The 15,746-nt window shown below is 46.0% G+C and overlaps 1 protein-coding gene across 1 annotated transcript in view; it reads right to left on the reverse strand.

The window, feature by feature from the left end:
- Positions 1 to 3,909, reverse strand: part of DMRT1 (doublesex and mab-3 related transcription factor 1) — a 62,296-nt gene extending 58,387 nt beyond the window's left edge. Inside the window, exons 1-2 of the mRNA XM_074166096.1 lie at positions 3,613 to 3,909; positions 371 to 551 (exon numbers count right to left, since the gene is read on the reverse strand). Coding sequence (XP_074022197.1) covers positions 371 to 551; positions 3,613 to 3,909 — 478 coding nt within the window. The remainder of the gene's footprint in view (positions 1 to 370; positions 552 to 3,612) is intronic.
- Between the last annotated feature and the right edge of the window lie 11,837 nt (positions 3,910 to 15,746).

Here is a 15,746-nt window from a genome sequence, read left to right on the forward strand (position 1 = left end):
GAGGAAGATGCACAGGCAGCCAACACGCAGTTGCCAGGACTGTGGCAGGAGCACATGTTTTGGGAGAAAGGAGAAAAGCTCCTCATAAACCTCTACTTGCAGGTATATGCCCTACTGAGTTCAGTTACAGTGCCAGTCTACACCAAACTGATTTTGATTTTCAAGTAAAAATAATAATTAAAATGTGAAAGATTGATCCTGGGTTCTTCCCTTTTGCTAACCGTCTGTCCCAACTGTGCAACACAGTTCCTGGAGCAGGGACTCTCCACAGCCCCGCTGCTGCAGGCAGGGCAGGGGAAGAGATGCAACAGCAGGTAAGCCAGGTCAGCCCTTGCCCCAAGCACTCAGCATCGCTCTCCCAGCACTTTACCTGGTGGTGTGCTAGCTGCCGTCGTGGCTGTACTTGAGTGCGTAGGGCTGCTGTTTTCCAACAAGAGGCAAGAGCTGCCACCACTGTTCTTCTTCACGAACGTCTCGGGGGCGCTGGGAAGGGGCACCGGGTGACTGATGCCCAGCTCCTCTTCCTGAGCTTGCTGCCTTCTCAGCGCAACCTGCGGACGAGAAGACAGACATCAGGCACGCTGTCTGGCTTGAGCACAATTTATAATGGCAACAATGAAAGACTCAAACACAAAGCTGCTTTTTCCCCTTGGTAAGTACTTTCTATGGTGTCGAGGTCACGATCCAGTCAGTGGTTAGCGGAGAATATAAAGTAAGTTATAAAGCTATTCAAACCCAACCCCTGCTCTGTCCAAAGGTATAGGAACAAACCTATGAAGCGCTGGTGCTATATACATCTCCTTCCAATAAAGCCACATGAAGACATTAAAACTGACTATTCACCCAACACAGCTGCCCTTGGGCAAAGCATACTGTGGAAAGCACAAACCTCCTTGCTGCTGATACACGGCTGCTGGGGATAAGAAATTAATCTGGCTCTGCTATGTTTTCTTCCTCAATATAAAGCAGCTCTTTATGAGGGCTTGTCTCTGCAATCTGCTGCTCTTTGCTGGAAATCTATCCCTTCAAGGGAATTTCAGTGCTCAGTACACACTGTGCTGAGAGAGTTATCGTGGCAGAAGCACAGCAAAGGTAAGGAACCATCCTGCGATCACCTCAGCTAGCATCACACATTACAGACAGCTGGCCAGGCCTGGAGCAGGAGCTCCCCACTTCTTCCCCAACAGTGATGTTACATAGCTTAGCTGGCACTGGCAAAGCCCACAGGCACTATGCAGTCTGGACCTGCTCTGGCAGGGAGGCTGAGCTAGATGACCTCCAGAGGTCCTTTCCAACCCCATATCATTCTGTGATTCTGTGGACATGGATGCAAACAAACCCCATTCCCTGCTTCCTGAAGATAGAGAGGACCTCTTCTGCTTCACCTGAACTGGAGATCAATTTCGCACAGCCACCTTCCTGAGCCAAACAGGGCATGTTGTCCAGCCAGTAAACACCGTGCTGGGGGCTTTATGGCTACCTACCCTGAAACTTGACGAGTGACTGATTTTGCATTTGATTCACTAGGCAGCGGATTACTGCTGTCCCCATTACAGTCTGCATATTACAATCTGCATTTGCACCTTGGAAATCTGTCCCAGATTACAGATGGGTATCATGGCATTTTTCTTGCTTTGAGCAACCTGCTCTAGTGGAGGTGTCCCTGCCCATGGCAGGGGGTTGGAACTAGATGATCTTTAAGGTCCCTTCCACTCTAACCATTCTATGATTCTATGAATTCTCCTGGGCAACTTGGACAGGATTTCCCTCCGTTTACATGTTCAACAGCAACATTTTTCTAATATGGATGCATAATACCGTTAAGAGAAAATAAGAACAGCCCCTGCAGTAGAGACATCCCAAACAGGGGGTGTAGACTTGCAACCACCGCAGGCAACTTTGACTTCACAAGCCAATAACCTTGACCTGCAAAATTCCACCAGCGCCAAGGGGCTTACTGCAGAAATATATCAAAAGGGGCAAAGACAGACATTCAATGTGTAACTCCTACACAGATAAGGCTCAGCCAGGGAGGCTTTCAAAACCACTTTCAAACACTAGGCAGGGAAGAGAAACCCCCCCCCCCAGGAAGGCCACCTCCAGGACCTGCTAGCAGGAGGCAATCACCACCTAACAGCAGCTGCAGGGCAGCAGCAGAACGGGACACTTGTGCAGGCAACACCCTGTTTCGTGCCACCTCCCCAGAGGAAGGTAGCAAGGGGATCCACATTTATTATTCCACGGTTCACACTGGGCAGAGAAAGTGCACGTAACCTGGGCGCAATAACAACTTCTGGACTGCCATGTCACTGACAAGGAGGAATTATTTAAATAAACGAAAGCTCCCAGGAAGTTCAGAGGACAATTAGTATACCTGCACCGCATAATTAAGTAAATAAATTATAAAAAAAAACAGAAGTGGGGCAGGATTTCATCCAGCGCTGCTCAGGTTTTTAAGATTTTGTCAGCAGTACGTCCACTTCATGTGGGATCACGAAGCTCCAAGCGCACGTTACCTGCAGAGACTGGGTCAGTAGGTCACCACCTTCACTTGCACCACTAGCCCTACCGCCTTCCAATTAATTTGTCTGCAAGGGACACGAGATCATGGGACCCCACTCACAGGGCTCAAAGCAGCTAGTGGCCATTACACCCCTAGGAGTCCTCTTAATGAGGTTTTCAAGATAAGGATCACAAGGGCTAACCAAGCGGTCATCTACATGCCGACGAGCTGTGACTTCGGCGGGACTACCTAACAAAAAAAGTTATTCCTACACAGCACTGGAGGCAGTTTGGTTTCTCAATGAAGACTACTGAGTCCTCGTTTATTTAAGATGACCCAGCTACATGGCTCTTTACAGAGCCGCTCTATGCAAAATCAGGAACAACGCCGTTAAAAAAAAAAAAAAAAAAAAAAAGGTATTTTTCGAAATGCACTCAGATATACCGCTTAGCATCAGGAAAAGTAGATATACCGAATCTGAAAACGCCAGTGGAAAATATTCTCACTAATCAGTTAGTTGGCTGGATTATTCATTGCCCAGTTAAAAAAGGAAAAAAAAAAAACCACAACCAAAAACCAAAAAACAACAACCAGCCAAAACCAAAAAAAAACCCCAAGTTGAAAAACGACAATCTGCCATTAACGTGAAGTCTTCCTCGCTGCAGTTTTTAACCCAGATCCGCGCACTTCCAGGGCTGCCAGCGCGTCCCGGCTCTGCCCGTTTTCCGACGGCGGTGCCTTCAGGCGGGCTCCCAGCCCAGCAGCCAGCGCTCGCCGCCGCCGCCTCACCGCCACTTAAACCCTGCACGCCGTCAGGGCATCGCCTATTTTTATGCCAAAAAAAAAAAAATATTAAAAAAAAAATTTAATATATGTATATGTAATTAACAGAGCGAAAAGTCTCATTAATTGAGGAAGGCGGCGGCGCAGCTCCAGCCCGGTGCAGCTCCGCCCGGGCCACCGCGGGGATCCCGAGGGCACTGAGCCCGTCCGGGGGAGGGGGGGGGGGGGCGGCAGGACCCACTCCCGTCGGGCAGACGACACCCCCCCCACACCCCCAACCCGGCCCCGAGCGAACCCCGGCGGGGAGGCCGGCCCGCGGGGCTCACCTGCGCTGCCATCACCCGCTGCCGCTCGGCGATCAGGCTGCACTTCTTGCACTGGCAGTCCCGCCACATGCAGAACCGCTTGTGGCCCTTCAGCGGCGAGGAGTAGCCGTGGTTGCGGCAGCGGGCACACTTGGGCAGACGCGGCGGCTTCTTCCCCGCCGCGCCGCCGGTCGCGGCGGCGACCCCGTCCGCCGGGGCGGCCGCCATAAGGGCCGCCGCCTTCACGAAGCCGCCCGCCTTGTCCCCCGGCCCGGCGGCATCCGGGGGCTTGCTGAAGGCCGGGGAGTCACTGGGCATCGCGGCGGGCTGGGAGGGGGGCTGCTGGACGAGGGGTCGGCGCGGTTCTGCCGGGTCCACTCACGTCCAGTCCCGTCCCGCCACCCCGCGCGTTTTGGCGGGCGGGCGGCAGCCCGGCGTCGCCCCTCCCGCCGCGGCCCCCCCACCCCCACCCCCGGCTGGCCCGTGGGGCCGCGGAGCCCTTTCTCCCCCGCGGGGCCGGCGCCGGGGGCGGGGGAGCGGCCACCCTTCCCTCGCCGCTCCTCCCTCGCGGCCAGCCCGGCCGTCGGGTGGGCGGCGGGGCGGTGGGTGCTGGGCCGGGGCGGCGGCCCTAGAAGCCTTGGCTTCGTGCTGCCCCGCAGGCCCGGCTTGACAGCGTGCCCCTCGTCCCGGTTGGCGGCGGCTCCGAGGCCGTCTTGCGGCGGCCCTGCCCTCCCTCCCGGCCGGGGCAAGGGCCGGGCCACGGCCACGGCGGTAACGCCGGCCGTGGTGTAAGGGAGGGAGCCGGGGTGCGGGGAGGCCATTATTAAGCGCCGTGTTCCCCTGTGGTGGGCGGGCCGGGGTTGGCTAGCCCGACAACATGTCCTGGCCTGAATAAAACACCCGAGCTGCTGCAGCCCTTCGGCAGCCCTTCTTGGTGAGACGTCTGGCAGCCTGCTAGACGGCGTCCCTTTGCAGGTTACCCTTGCACTCGCATCCCTAAGCGGGTACCACCACGCTTTGGTCAGTACCAGTGGGGATAGGTGGTCCCCACAAATACAGGCGTGAGGCTGTGGTGACAACTGGGCAACCAGCAGCTCAGGAGCAGGTGTGGGTGGCTACAGCGGGTACGCTCCTCTCCGGAAGAAGGCAGGGGAAGATGCTTTTTCCTCTTCTTTTTTACATAGGCTCCCCTTCCAACTTGGCACTACGTGATTTATAGACCCATGCAGCTCTACAGATATTATTTACAGTATTAATATTTCCTCTGTTACACCTTTAAATCTTTCTGGGCTCAACTTTAGATGACGCTATCTTCATGCTGAAATGAAACTATTAAATTACATCTCAATCTAAGATGAATGACAACTGTCAAATGAGTGACTCAACAGAGATGAAGCAGAAAGCGCCTGAGATTATGTGAGGCTGATTTATAAAGATTGCATAAAGATTTCTATAACCCCAGCTTCATGACTCAGCATATCAGAAGGTAATAAGTTACAGTAGGTAGAAATTTATTTCTGCTAGAAGAAGCCAAGGAAAGCTTCTCTCTCCTCGAGATCAGCTATCTCCCAGCTAATTCTGCTCAGACTGAGCCTCCCTGCCGGAAACAACCAGTGCCTATCCCAGGCTGAAGAAAGCCCCAGATCCTTGTTCCTCGATGCTTTCCATTAGCATTCACTAAACTACATTTAAAGAACTTTTTCCTTCATAATACAAGGCAAGAGACATTTTTGTCTCTTTCCATCCTCCATAGAGATCACATTAAAACACTCCTGTTAAGCCCCCCACATTGAGCAGTCAGGTGGTCCTCAAGTGAGGCACCAGCAGATGCTTGGTGTGACAAGCACTCAACTCGCAGAAACCGGAACTTTTCCCCTTGCTGGGATTGACATTTCTGATGTCAATAATTGCACATTTGTCCTGGAAAAGAGGAGAAGATTAATACAATGTTTAGTGGAACAAAAGTACGATTTGCCTATACACCTAGTGGTGTAGATCACTAATACTTACGAAGGTGAATGATGCAGACGGGCGTGCTTAGCCTCCTATACTGGGATGTGAAATTCCTCCCTGAACGAAATCAGTTGAGATCTTCTCAACTTGTAATGGCATTGACCAGGCTCCAAAGCTGCTGTCCAGGAGCGAGTCTTGAAAGTGAAACTCCAGTTTGTGAAGTTCTGTGCCTGGTTGAGCACACCACAGAGGAAGTTTTCAAGTGCTCGAATGCGAATTGTCGTGAAGTTAATTGAAAATGCAAGTTAAAAAGGAGATGAAAGGAGGCTAAATCAAAAGAAAAGAAAGGCAAAATAAAATAAAAACCAACAAACCGAGGTATGAAAAGGTAGGAGAAGAAAAAGCACATCAGAAATGACAGGAGAAGAAGGAAGAGAAAAACTAGAAGGAGTTAAAAAAGAGAAAAGATTTTCAGGCTAACTGCACAGATACTATGTAGTATTTTGAGTTCTGGATGAATACCACCAAAATGCCTAGATGCCTGGTGAACACAAGCACATAGTTGATCCTTTAACAATGAACTGCTTTGTTTTTGCTAGCTCAAGTCGCACTTTGAGTGTGGTTTTAGTGTGCAATGTTTGCCTCAGATTTGTTTAATGGGTGTTTGGTGAGGATGACAACACATTACTGTGTCTGACGTCCGTTGGAGTCATGAAGGAATAGGAGATGGTTATAAACTGCCGGCGGTTCTAACACAAATCAGAGCAATCTCACTGCAAGCCTTCAGGAAATCATACGCATTCATTTAATGTAAGTCTGGGTGTCTCTTGATTTGAATCCAGCGATGATGTCAGTGACTAAACATTACTGCAGTTTGCCAGCTCCTTTGGAAATAAAATAATTGTAATTAATGTTTCTGGTGAAAAAAAAAAAACAGCAACATGTAAGAAGACTCAAATGACATTTTTTGGTTTTTTACCTAGGTGGGTGATAGTTATCCTTTAGCTTTAACTTTTTTGCATAAGTCTTTAAAGTACAAAATGTGACCTGTTAGTGACAATCTGTCCTTGGCCAATGCATGCCTTTGGCTGATGTCTTAAACCTTGCAAAAATGTTTTATTTGCTAACAAGATCATAATTTTAAGGGACATACGTGAAGAAGCCATGTCTGCACCACCACATTCAGCGTGACTGAGCATCTTGATAGGGTGATAACAAATTTTAAAGAGGACTTGATTCTGACACCATTGACTGGAAAGTGAAGACCTTTAGTTTCACAGAAGTCAGCAGGGCTGAGTGCATTTAGTAAGTCCATCTTAGAGATCTGCTAGATCTGATTCTGGTGGGTTTTTTGGTTTGTTTTTTTTTTTGCTGTCAGTGGGTCAAGCCAGAAGGTTTTTCCCCCTCTGTCACAGCAGATCTTTTTGACTCTACCAGGTCATTTTCCAGATATCACCAGATATCACCAGACCATATCACCAGGGCTGGTTGTGGATTCCCCGCAGAGCCTCAGCTGCAGGAGTGGTGAGGGATGGAAGATAAAGCATTCACACTGCCTGTTTGCATTGTTTGAAAACAACGTGTCCCTGCCCATGGCAGGGGGGTTGGAACTAGATGATCTTTAAGGTCCCTTCCAACCCAAACCATTCTATGATTCTGTGAAAACATCAACGTGTCCATAAACACTCTGAACATTTAGAACAAATTATCAAAGACAGCCAGCCAGAGTCCAGCAAAGGAGGGAAATGGTGCCAGCACGTTCCTCCTGGGACAATGACAGAGGCTGGGAAACTCACCGGTGCTGGACTTTAGTTCTTGCCTGCAGCTTTGGGTGTATTTGCTGTCCTACACCCATCAAGTTAGCAGAATAAATAAATAATCAAGTAGCAGGTGTACAGCTACCCCCATCTCCAGTCCTGGAGCTATGATAGTCCACACATCATTTACTTATGTGAGTCATTGTCTTGATATTTGCTGGTCCACATGTGCAATGTGCAAGTAGCCTTCCTCCTCCCCCCCCCCCCCCCCCCCCAAAGATAAATATTTGCTGGAGTGACAGACATGGACGTGACAACTAAACCCATTGAAAAGATATTGAAAAGATATTTCAGGAAAAATCCAGTAGGTGGCATAAATAAGCCACGCATTTTTTGCAGTTTCACTTGTATACTTGTGCCATTCTCCTCTTTCATTCATTCATTCATTCATTCCTTATTTTAAACGTCCTTTAACTTACAGCAAAGCTGAAGTTTTTGTCCCCTGGCTCTTAAAACACAACCACACAGGTAAAGTTCTGTATTCCAAGCAGAGAATTTTCTTGACACTTTCTGGCAGCATATAGCTTTTTTTTTTTTTTTTTGGTGTCTCTTTCTATATTCATGTTTTGACAGTTTCTGTTTTCAGGTTATACTCCTAGAACTGCCTGCACCACAACAAAAAAGGTAAGGGTTTCTTATTAGGATAGGCAGATCCAAACCAAATCTTGCCTTTAAATGCCTGTTATTTACAAGAGTTTTAAAATCAGCCCTAGAGATGCCATCTCAGACACTTCTCTGATATTGTAATGGAATGTTTGCACCAGCAGCATCACTCAAGATCAATGGAGTCTGATAAACCACTGATGTCTTTTGCTAGAAGTCCACTCAGTCAAGCTGAATCTTCTATTCAGACATAAAATTTTCAGTGCTTCATTCTTCCTTGCTCCAAAAAATGTTTCTAGTGCATGGAGCCTTTGGGGGAAAAGCCACTGGTGATTCTTGCATGAGCAAATGCACGTTTGTTAGCAAGATGCACACTAGTCATACTCTAGAATTTAATGGCCCTGATGGCTGGGTTATGGTAAAAATTATTTATGTAAAAATCAGGAAAAACCTGCCTGTAACAGTGCATGACTCTTCACTTTCATAGTTGTAAGCCCAGCCAATGGCACTGGCCCATAGTGCTCAATAGAATCACAATTCACTGGACATAAAATTCACTCTGTTACATCATGGCAAATACAGTACAAAACCAAAGCAGTTTTCAAGTACAATGAAGCAAATAGGACGGAGATATTAAAAAAATGCCTGTTTGTCATGTCACTGCTGTGACTAGTTTTACTAGTAACAGGGGTAAAGAAAAGAAAAAATTACCACTTTTTTTTGTTCACGCAAGTTAGAATCATTTCATTGCAGATTTAAAAACTGAAGAGAACACACTATCAGCTCCTCAGAAATGTCAATCATTGTTAATAATTGACTTGAATAGCTATTTGGAAGCATTATTTATTCCGACATAAAATAGAAGTAAAAAAGTGAGTATGGGGAAACCACTGGATTGCTTCTTCTCAGTCTTCATTGTTCATTTTAGGCACACTTAAAAATTAATTGGATCCAGTGACTTAGAACATTGAAGACTCTTGCATGACTCATTAAGCTGACATTTCTAACATTTGTAATTCACACTGTAAGAATGATAGAATCACATAAGCCATCTATATGTTCGAGCTCCTTCATCAGGGTAGGACTACTGCAGAGAATGCCCTTAGTTTGGAATATCATCATCAATTCAGCTCCAAGACATCTGTAATGGAGCTGAGTTTGATAGACTGCCAGAGTGTGAAAAACTAAGCTCCAACCTCTTAAAAATAGGCAACGCAATTAATTGCTACTTTTTCATTTATGGTCTTCAATCTTTTAATGGATACAGTTAAATTCCCACTTCATTGAGCAAGCCCATTGGTATTTAAAGGAACAAATAGATCATTTCAAATTATAAAGCACTTGCTTTATTACTTATGCTATCTTTTAAATTTTGGAAGTTTTTATTATTTTACATTCTTGATCTTCAGTAACCTGAAGCTGCCGGAGCTCCATGATTGCGAGGGTTCTGAATGAGGTGGCTGAAGGGGCATTTTTTGCTGTGTCTATTTATTGGCTGTCCAATTTATTTAGTTATTTGTGCATTATTGTCTGTTGCTCCTAATTCTGATGCTTGATAGAAACAAAAGTATTGGTACAACTGCTCTTTCTGAATGAATTTTCTTTTTTCTTTAAACCTAAATAAATAGAAAATATCTTTTTTCATGTAATATTCTGCTCCTAGGGGAGCACACTTCATTCTGTGGGACTTCCCATTACAATCAGTCAGTGTAGCACATGGGTCTAAGAGCAAAGTTTCATGCTGCTCTTCCCCTGTTTCTTCCCCCTTCCTGCGTGAAGTCTTTCAAATCCACTGGGGAGGTGCAGGGCAAGGGGAGTGTTGTGTCAGAATTGCCTCCAGCAGCAGCTGGGCTCTTCCAAATATTTTAATCAAAGTCAAATGACTGTTAGTTAATCAGCCATGCTGTGAAATGACTTAATGCGAGCCACTGACCTTTCACATCTGAGAAAGAGGGTTTCTTCTTCCCTCTTGGCCTGGCTCTCTTCCCCCGCAGCCTCTCCCATCTCCCTGCAGTGCCCCAGAGCCCCCAGGGAAATTGGGCAGTTCAGAGGTGGTCCCCAAATGCTGCAGACAGAGTATTGGGTCTCCCTATCGTCAAGGGCTCATGGGCTTATCCCTTCTCCATGCCAGGAATCCAGTTCAGAGGAAGGATTGGGGAGATCTGGGTCTCAGGAGACCCACACCTCTCAAATTCAGCTTTGCCTAGTGCTATCGAGATTCAGATATCAGAGCACTTAGTTAGCTGGCTTCCTTAGGTAACAGTTTTCTTCTATCACTTGCCTGTCGGTCAGCAATATTGGGTTGATGATCTCGGTACATCTTATTTGCACATTGGCTAATTAGGAGTAATTGACTTTCTCTAATTCTATTGGCTAGAAGGTGCTAAGGAAGATGACACATTGTTACAAATGATTTAAACTGTCAGGCTATTAATTATAATTAGGCTGGCTTTGTCTAGACATGGAGATGCCTTGTCAGGTGATGGGAACATTGTGTGGAAACTAATTAGTCAGGCATCTTAAATTTCTGTCATCTATCGGCAAACACAGTGTCTCTTGCAGATGCCAGAATAAAGGTGTTCTGAGCCCAGCTCAGCCATCCCAGCTACGTGGATGCAAATATTCACACTGACTGAGTAAAATCTTTTTAATTACCCTGAGAGTTTGAAATTGTAACAGACAACACACACAGTAAGGTTGAGAACAAAGAGCAGCTTTACTGCATGGCTGTTCATGCTATTATTTTCTCTTACCTGTTTCTAGGAAACTAAGGCATGGAGATTGCCTTCTCACTACTGGAAGGCAGCTTCTGAGAATTCACAGTAATGATGTCTTAGAAGATTGTTCATTAGGCGCCTGAAGGTAAGCAGGGTGCATCTCTAAAATTGCCCAAGTATCTATTAACACAGTACCCCACAACTCCTCTCTGTAGGACTCACTGTGTTGTACCAGCTGAATGATACATACCTTAAATACCTGCTTGGATGCTCACTTAGCAGATAGACCATCAGCCTGGTGATGCTCTCATCCACTGGGTGAAGAATACATGCCTTAACTTCTAGTAGCTATTTATTCTTATGTGCTGCAGTGAGATGCCTCCTATCATTTTTTTAAAGCAAACTTTGGGAATAAAATGAAAATTATACACTCACGCCTATTAAAAAAAAAAGAAAAAGAAAAAAAAGAAAAGAAAAGAAAAGAAAAAAGAGAGTACTCACCCGGTCACATCATTACATCCCCTTTGTTAAAATCGTAGCTGTTACGGGGCCTGGCAATGTTCTTACAAGGAATATCTTGCAATTACTTTTTCCTCCTATTCAAAGAAGGTCTCTAAAATCATTGCTATTGTCAATATTAAGTTCGAAGGGGCACCACTTGACTGCTCATGAAAGATGGTCAAAATAACTGATGTCCCAGACCAACTCATACGAGATCTCACTGTTAATCACAGTTTTTAAGTGGTCCAGTGAAGGTGATGGTGGTAGAGGGAGACAGTGTTAGTTCCAGCACCGGAATTCAGGAATGCCCTGGCCTCAAAATTCTGGTTAATACAACCCTTCTTCTGGCAGGGGGCAGAAAGAGTGACTTTCACAGACTGTGTTGTGTTTTGATGGAATCAAAGCAGCGGGAAACACAACCTCATTATGATGAGGTTCTCATTAGGTTACTCACCATTGGCAATGCTGGAGAGAAGTGTAGGAGGCAGGAATAGAAGAGTTGCACTTTTTCCTTGCAAATTGGGACTTACACTTTCCCCAAAGGTCCATTTAAAGTCAAGGCTAAACTTCCAAATGCAGCTTCCTCTCCACCTTTGGCCCATCAGCATCTCAAGGAGAAGACCTGTCATTTCAGGATGCCAATGTAGGCATCCTTGTGCTATGGGTTTTTTTTAACATTGAGATCAACACACTCAGCTTTGCTTAGCTGCAGAAGGGGACCAGGTTTGCTTCCTGTGGAAGGCAGCCAGCTATTTCAGGTACTTTCAGACAGTCTGTGTTACATTTCAGGTGAAAGTCTTTGGGGTAGCCAGTTCATCAGCTCAAGTATGTCTGTGTTGGAGCAGCGTGTCCAACCCAGCTCATTTTCATGCCCCTCAGTTATAATGCATGCCAGCAGCACACTGTGGGATCCCCTAGGCAGACCCATGGTAAGATGATGGCCTATTTTCCAGGTTTGCACATGGCTTTGAAGAACCTTTTCTTGCCAGGTTTGAAGAGAATAATACAGAAACCTATCTGCAGTGGGAAGAGTTTCGGCCTTGATCCTAAGCTGCTGTAAGTTAGGGGAAATGTCCCTTTTGATCTGCCTGCTGGTCACAGATGGGGTGACATGTTTGTGTGTTTATCACATTTTAGCTGGAAAAGGCACACCTGGACACCAGAAACATGTCTCCTGCACCAGGATGCACGGCAGGTGATTCTGCTAGCACCCTCAAGAAAACCATCCTTTAATTTGAGGGAAACTTTAATTCCTGGAGCAGAGTTAGATCTCAGAGCCTGGGTAGCCATCCTAATGCCTCTCGCCCTTGGGTAGACCAGTTCCTCACAAGCAAATATGTGATCCCTAGAGACTTCCTAGAAGGTAATATCAGGCTCCTGAACTTCTTCCACGCTGATTTGGTAGAAGAGCTGTAGGGATTTTGAGGTTAAGCACAGGCTTACATGGTGAGGTTCCTTTCTCTGTCTTTGGAGCTTACATTTCTGTTTTGCAGTGCTCATCACTTCTTCCACGCTGATTTGGTAGAAGAGCTGTAGGGATTTTGAGGTTAAGCACAGGCTTACATGGTGAGGTTCCTTTCTCTGTCTTTGGAGCTTACATTTCTGTTTTGCAGTGCTCATCACTTCTTCCAAAGGCAGTGCTCATGCATAGGCCACAGCATTTTTCCACCTCCTGACCCCGGATCTCAGGAGAACACTGATGGGCCTCCTTTTAAGCAGAAAACTAGTGCTGAAAGCAGTGGGCTACTAATTTGAAGTTGCTAGTTAGAGAAAATAACTATCTAAGGCCAAGAGCTGCATATGTTGGATTGTACCATACCCTGCCCTAAAATGTCAGCAGTTGAAATGGGGTTATTAAAAGAGGAAGAAAATGAATACCAGAATACTAAAAAAAGCCCAACAACCAAAACCCCAAACGAAAACAAAATGACCTCCCCCAAAAACCCAAACCAAAACCCAGTAGCTAACTGCTGTGTCACAGTCTGGTTCTTTTCCTCTGCGTGCTTCCTCTGCAGCCATGTGGGATTTATCCTGTCTGTAGGGGTCTCCCGGCTCCGCAGAGAAGTGACCGGGGAGGCTGGGGCCGGGGGAAGGAGGGGGTGAAGGACAACCAGCACCCTGAGGGGGTGAGCTGGGTGCTCCGGCAGCTCCATGGGCCACGGCAGGAAGGCGCTGGATGATTTTGTTCACACAGCTTAAAACAGGGATTTACAGTCTTACCTGTAGTGTGTTTTCAGAAACTCACACACATACTTAACCACTTTTCATATAGCTACGTGTGTCTCCTTTGTCTCCAATTCTTGACCCAATTCTGGCCAAAGGAGTTGTTGTACCAAAGCCAGAATAGGCAAATTATTTTGTGACACTACAGCCAGAGGTGGTAACAAGCTCATATTCGTTTAAAAACTCACCCAGGCTTCCCAAGAACTAAAACCTGTTTTTTTGCAGAACGAACCTGAAAAACTTTCTCACCTTCAGCTATATCTCTGCTTTACTGCCCCTTTGCAAATCATCTGTACAGTTCATTATCTCAACAGTCACATACTCCGGACTGTATTAAATTCGTTATTTTCAGGATTTGTCAAAACAAAAGTGTCCTTTTAAACTTACTGCTTATTTTCAGCTTCCAAATCGTCGGCAACTGTTGTTTGTCAGGTTGATGGTGGCAGCCTTTGGAGCTGTCTCCCTGCGGACACACTGACCATGAATAGGATCAAGTTGCATTGCATCTTTAAGGTCAGGTGCCTCTCTGATCCATCTGAAGCGGACAAAAAAAAATGCACTGCTCATTTTTTTGCTCTCATTACATTGCCAGCGCTGGTCCATTTTTGGTCTTATTGCACTGCCAACTCTTGTTTAATTCACTCTCTGGCAAGTTCTCTTACATTACAAATTTCTAACTTTCGTTTACTCCCACAAACTTTTATTATTTTTCCTCAGTTGTTTCAGTCTGATTTTCCTAAACCAAACCTCATGTTATTATCAGCCTGTATTTCTAATCTCTCTCAATCTCTTTGTACAGCTGGTCTGTACAGCTGTTCTGCTCGCATTCCACCCAAATCAGCATCCACTGCAGAAGGCATTAACATGCTCCTTGCTCCTCCTGCTAGCCTAGTGATGCAGATTAAACCACCACAATAAAGGGCCTCTGAGCAGATATATGTGGTTGGACTGGAAAATTCTCATGATAAATTTGCAAGAACGAGTGCACAGTGGAGAGGGAGGCATTTCCTGGGCCAGCCCCTGCCTGCTCACACCTCTCCAGTACCATGGGGTTGTAAATGGCTGGCTCTGAGTCTCACTCACCCCAGGGACTGGAGAAAAGTTGCTCTTCTAGTCCCAGAAAATGCCCCAGAGCAATGCAGGGGCATTGCAGGATGACTGCCAGAGACAGCAGGTGGCTTTTCATGCCTCAAAGAAAGGTGTGATACCATGGCCAGGAAGTAGAGAAGGATCTTTAATAATCTGCAACTTCGCCATGACATGCAAAAAAAAATGGTATGTCTTCATCTCGGTGAAGTTAATGTAGCTGAGTGAGGAAGGACAGTATTGCTGGGGAGTGTTACCCATCCTTTCAACTGCAGCTAGTCAAACCTTGTCAGGAGAATGCAGCAACGGCTGTTTCTGCAACAGTGGCTAAAGCCATTAAGTGAAAAGCTGAAGAAAAAAATACCAGTATATCTCCTAGAAATACCTTTTTGCTACTTCCATTCAGATCAGCATTTACAGATCATACAAAAGCATGCGCACTGCTTTGAAAAAATGTTAGCCCTTATGTTATCCAAGTAATAATCCTGCAAATGCCTGTAGTGGTGTTTAGAGGACACAGAGATTGACTTCTGCTATTCATGGCTGAATGTATTTAATAATACTCTGTTTAAGAGTATAATGATGCCCTTATTTGCAGGTCTCTACTGTAGAGGTCGTTGAAGGGCAGTTTTGTATAGCAAGAATTATTTAAAAGGCAATTTGTCTTTGCTGGTGCTGGCTGTGTTGGCTACCCAAACAGAAAATGCACAGACGTGGTTCCCAGTGAGAAGTGGCCTAGCAGAAAGGCTACCACTCAGCGAGTGGCACAAGGCAAACAAGCAAAATGCAGCTGGGTAAAATGATAGGGGGAAAAATAACGGTCCTTCAAGCTTCTCGCCCATGGCCCTCGCCAGCGCCTTTAAGGCCCCAGCCGAAGTGCTCACAGCAGGTACCAGCTGCCTGAAAGCTCCCATTTTCCCTGATGATTGTCTCAGTCCTGAGATCTCTTCAGGGATCATGCATGGGATGGGTGCGAGGAAACATGCCTTTCTTTTAGCAGGAAAAGCAGAAAGTCCATACCATTAAAGAAGCAGAATACTTACAACAGAGGTTTTGAGGCTCTGAATTAATTAATCATCTATAATAAAGAACTGTCTGGTATATTGACCAACATATACATACAGCCGAAAGGCAGTACTACTTCTAGCATGATTTACTCATGTGCCTTGTTCCGATTGCCTAAAAATCTGGCAGGAAAAAGACGTGTCATTTTACAAACAACTTGTAAGAAATTGTTACAATCATCTTTGAAAAA

This window comes from Numenius arquata, chromosome Z, assembly GCF_964106895.1.
Source record: "Numenius arquata chromosome Z, bNumArq3.hap1.1, whole genome shotgun sequence".
NCBI lineage: Eukaryota > Metazoa > Chordata > Aves > Charadriiformes > Scolopacidae > Numenius > Numenius arquata.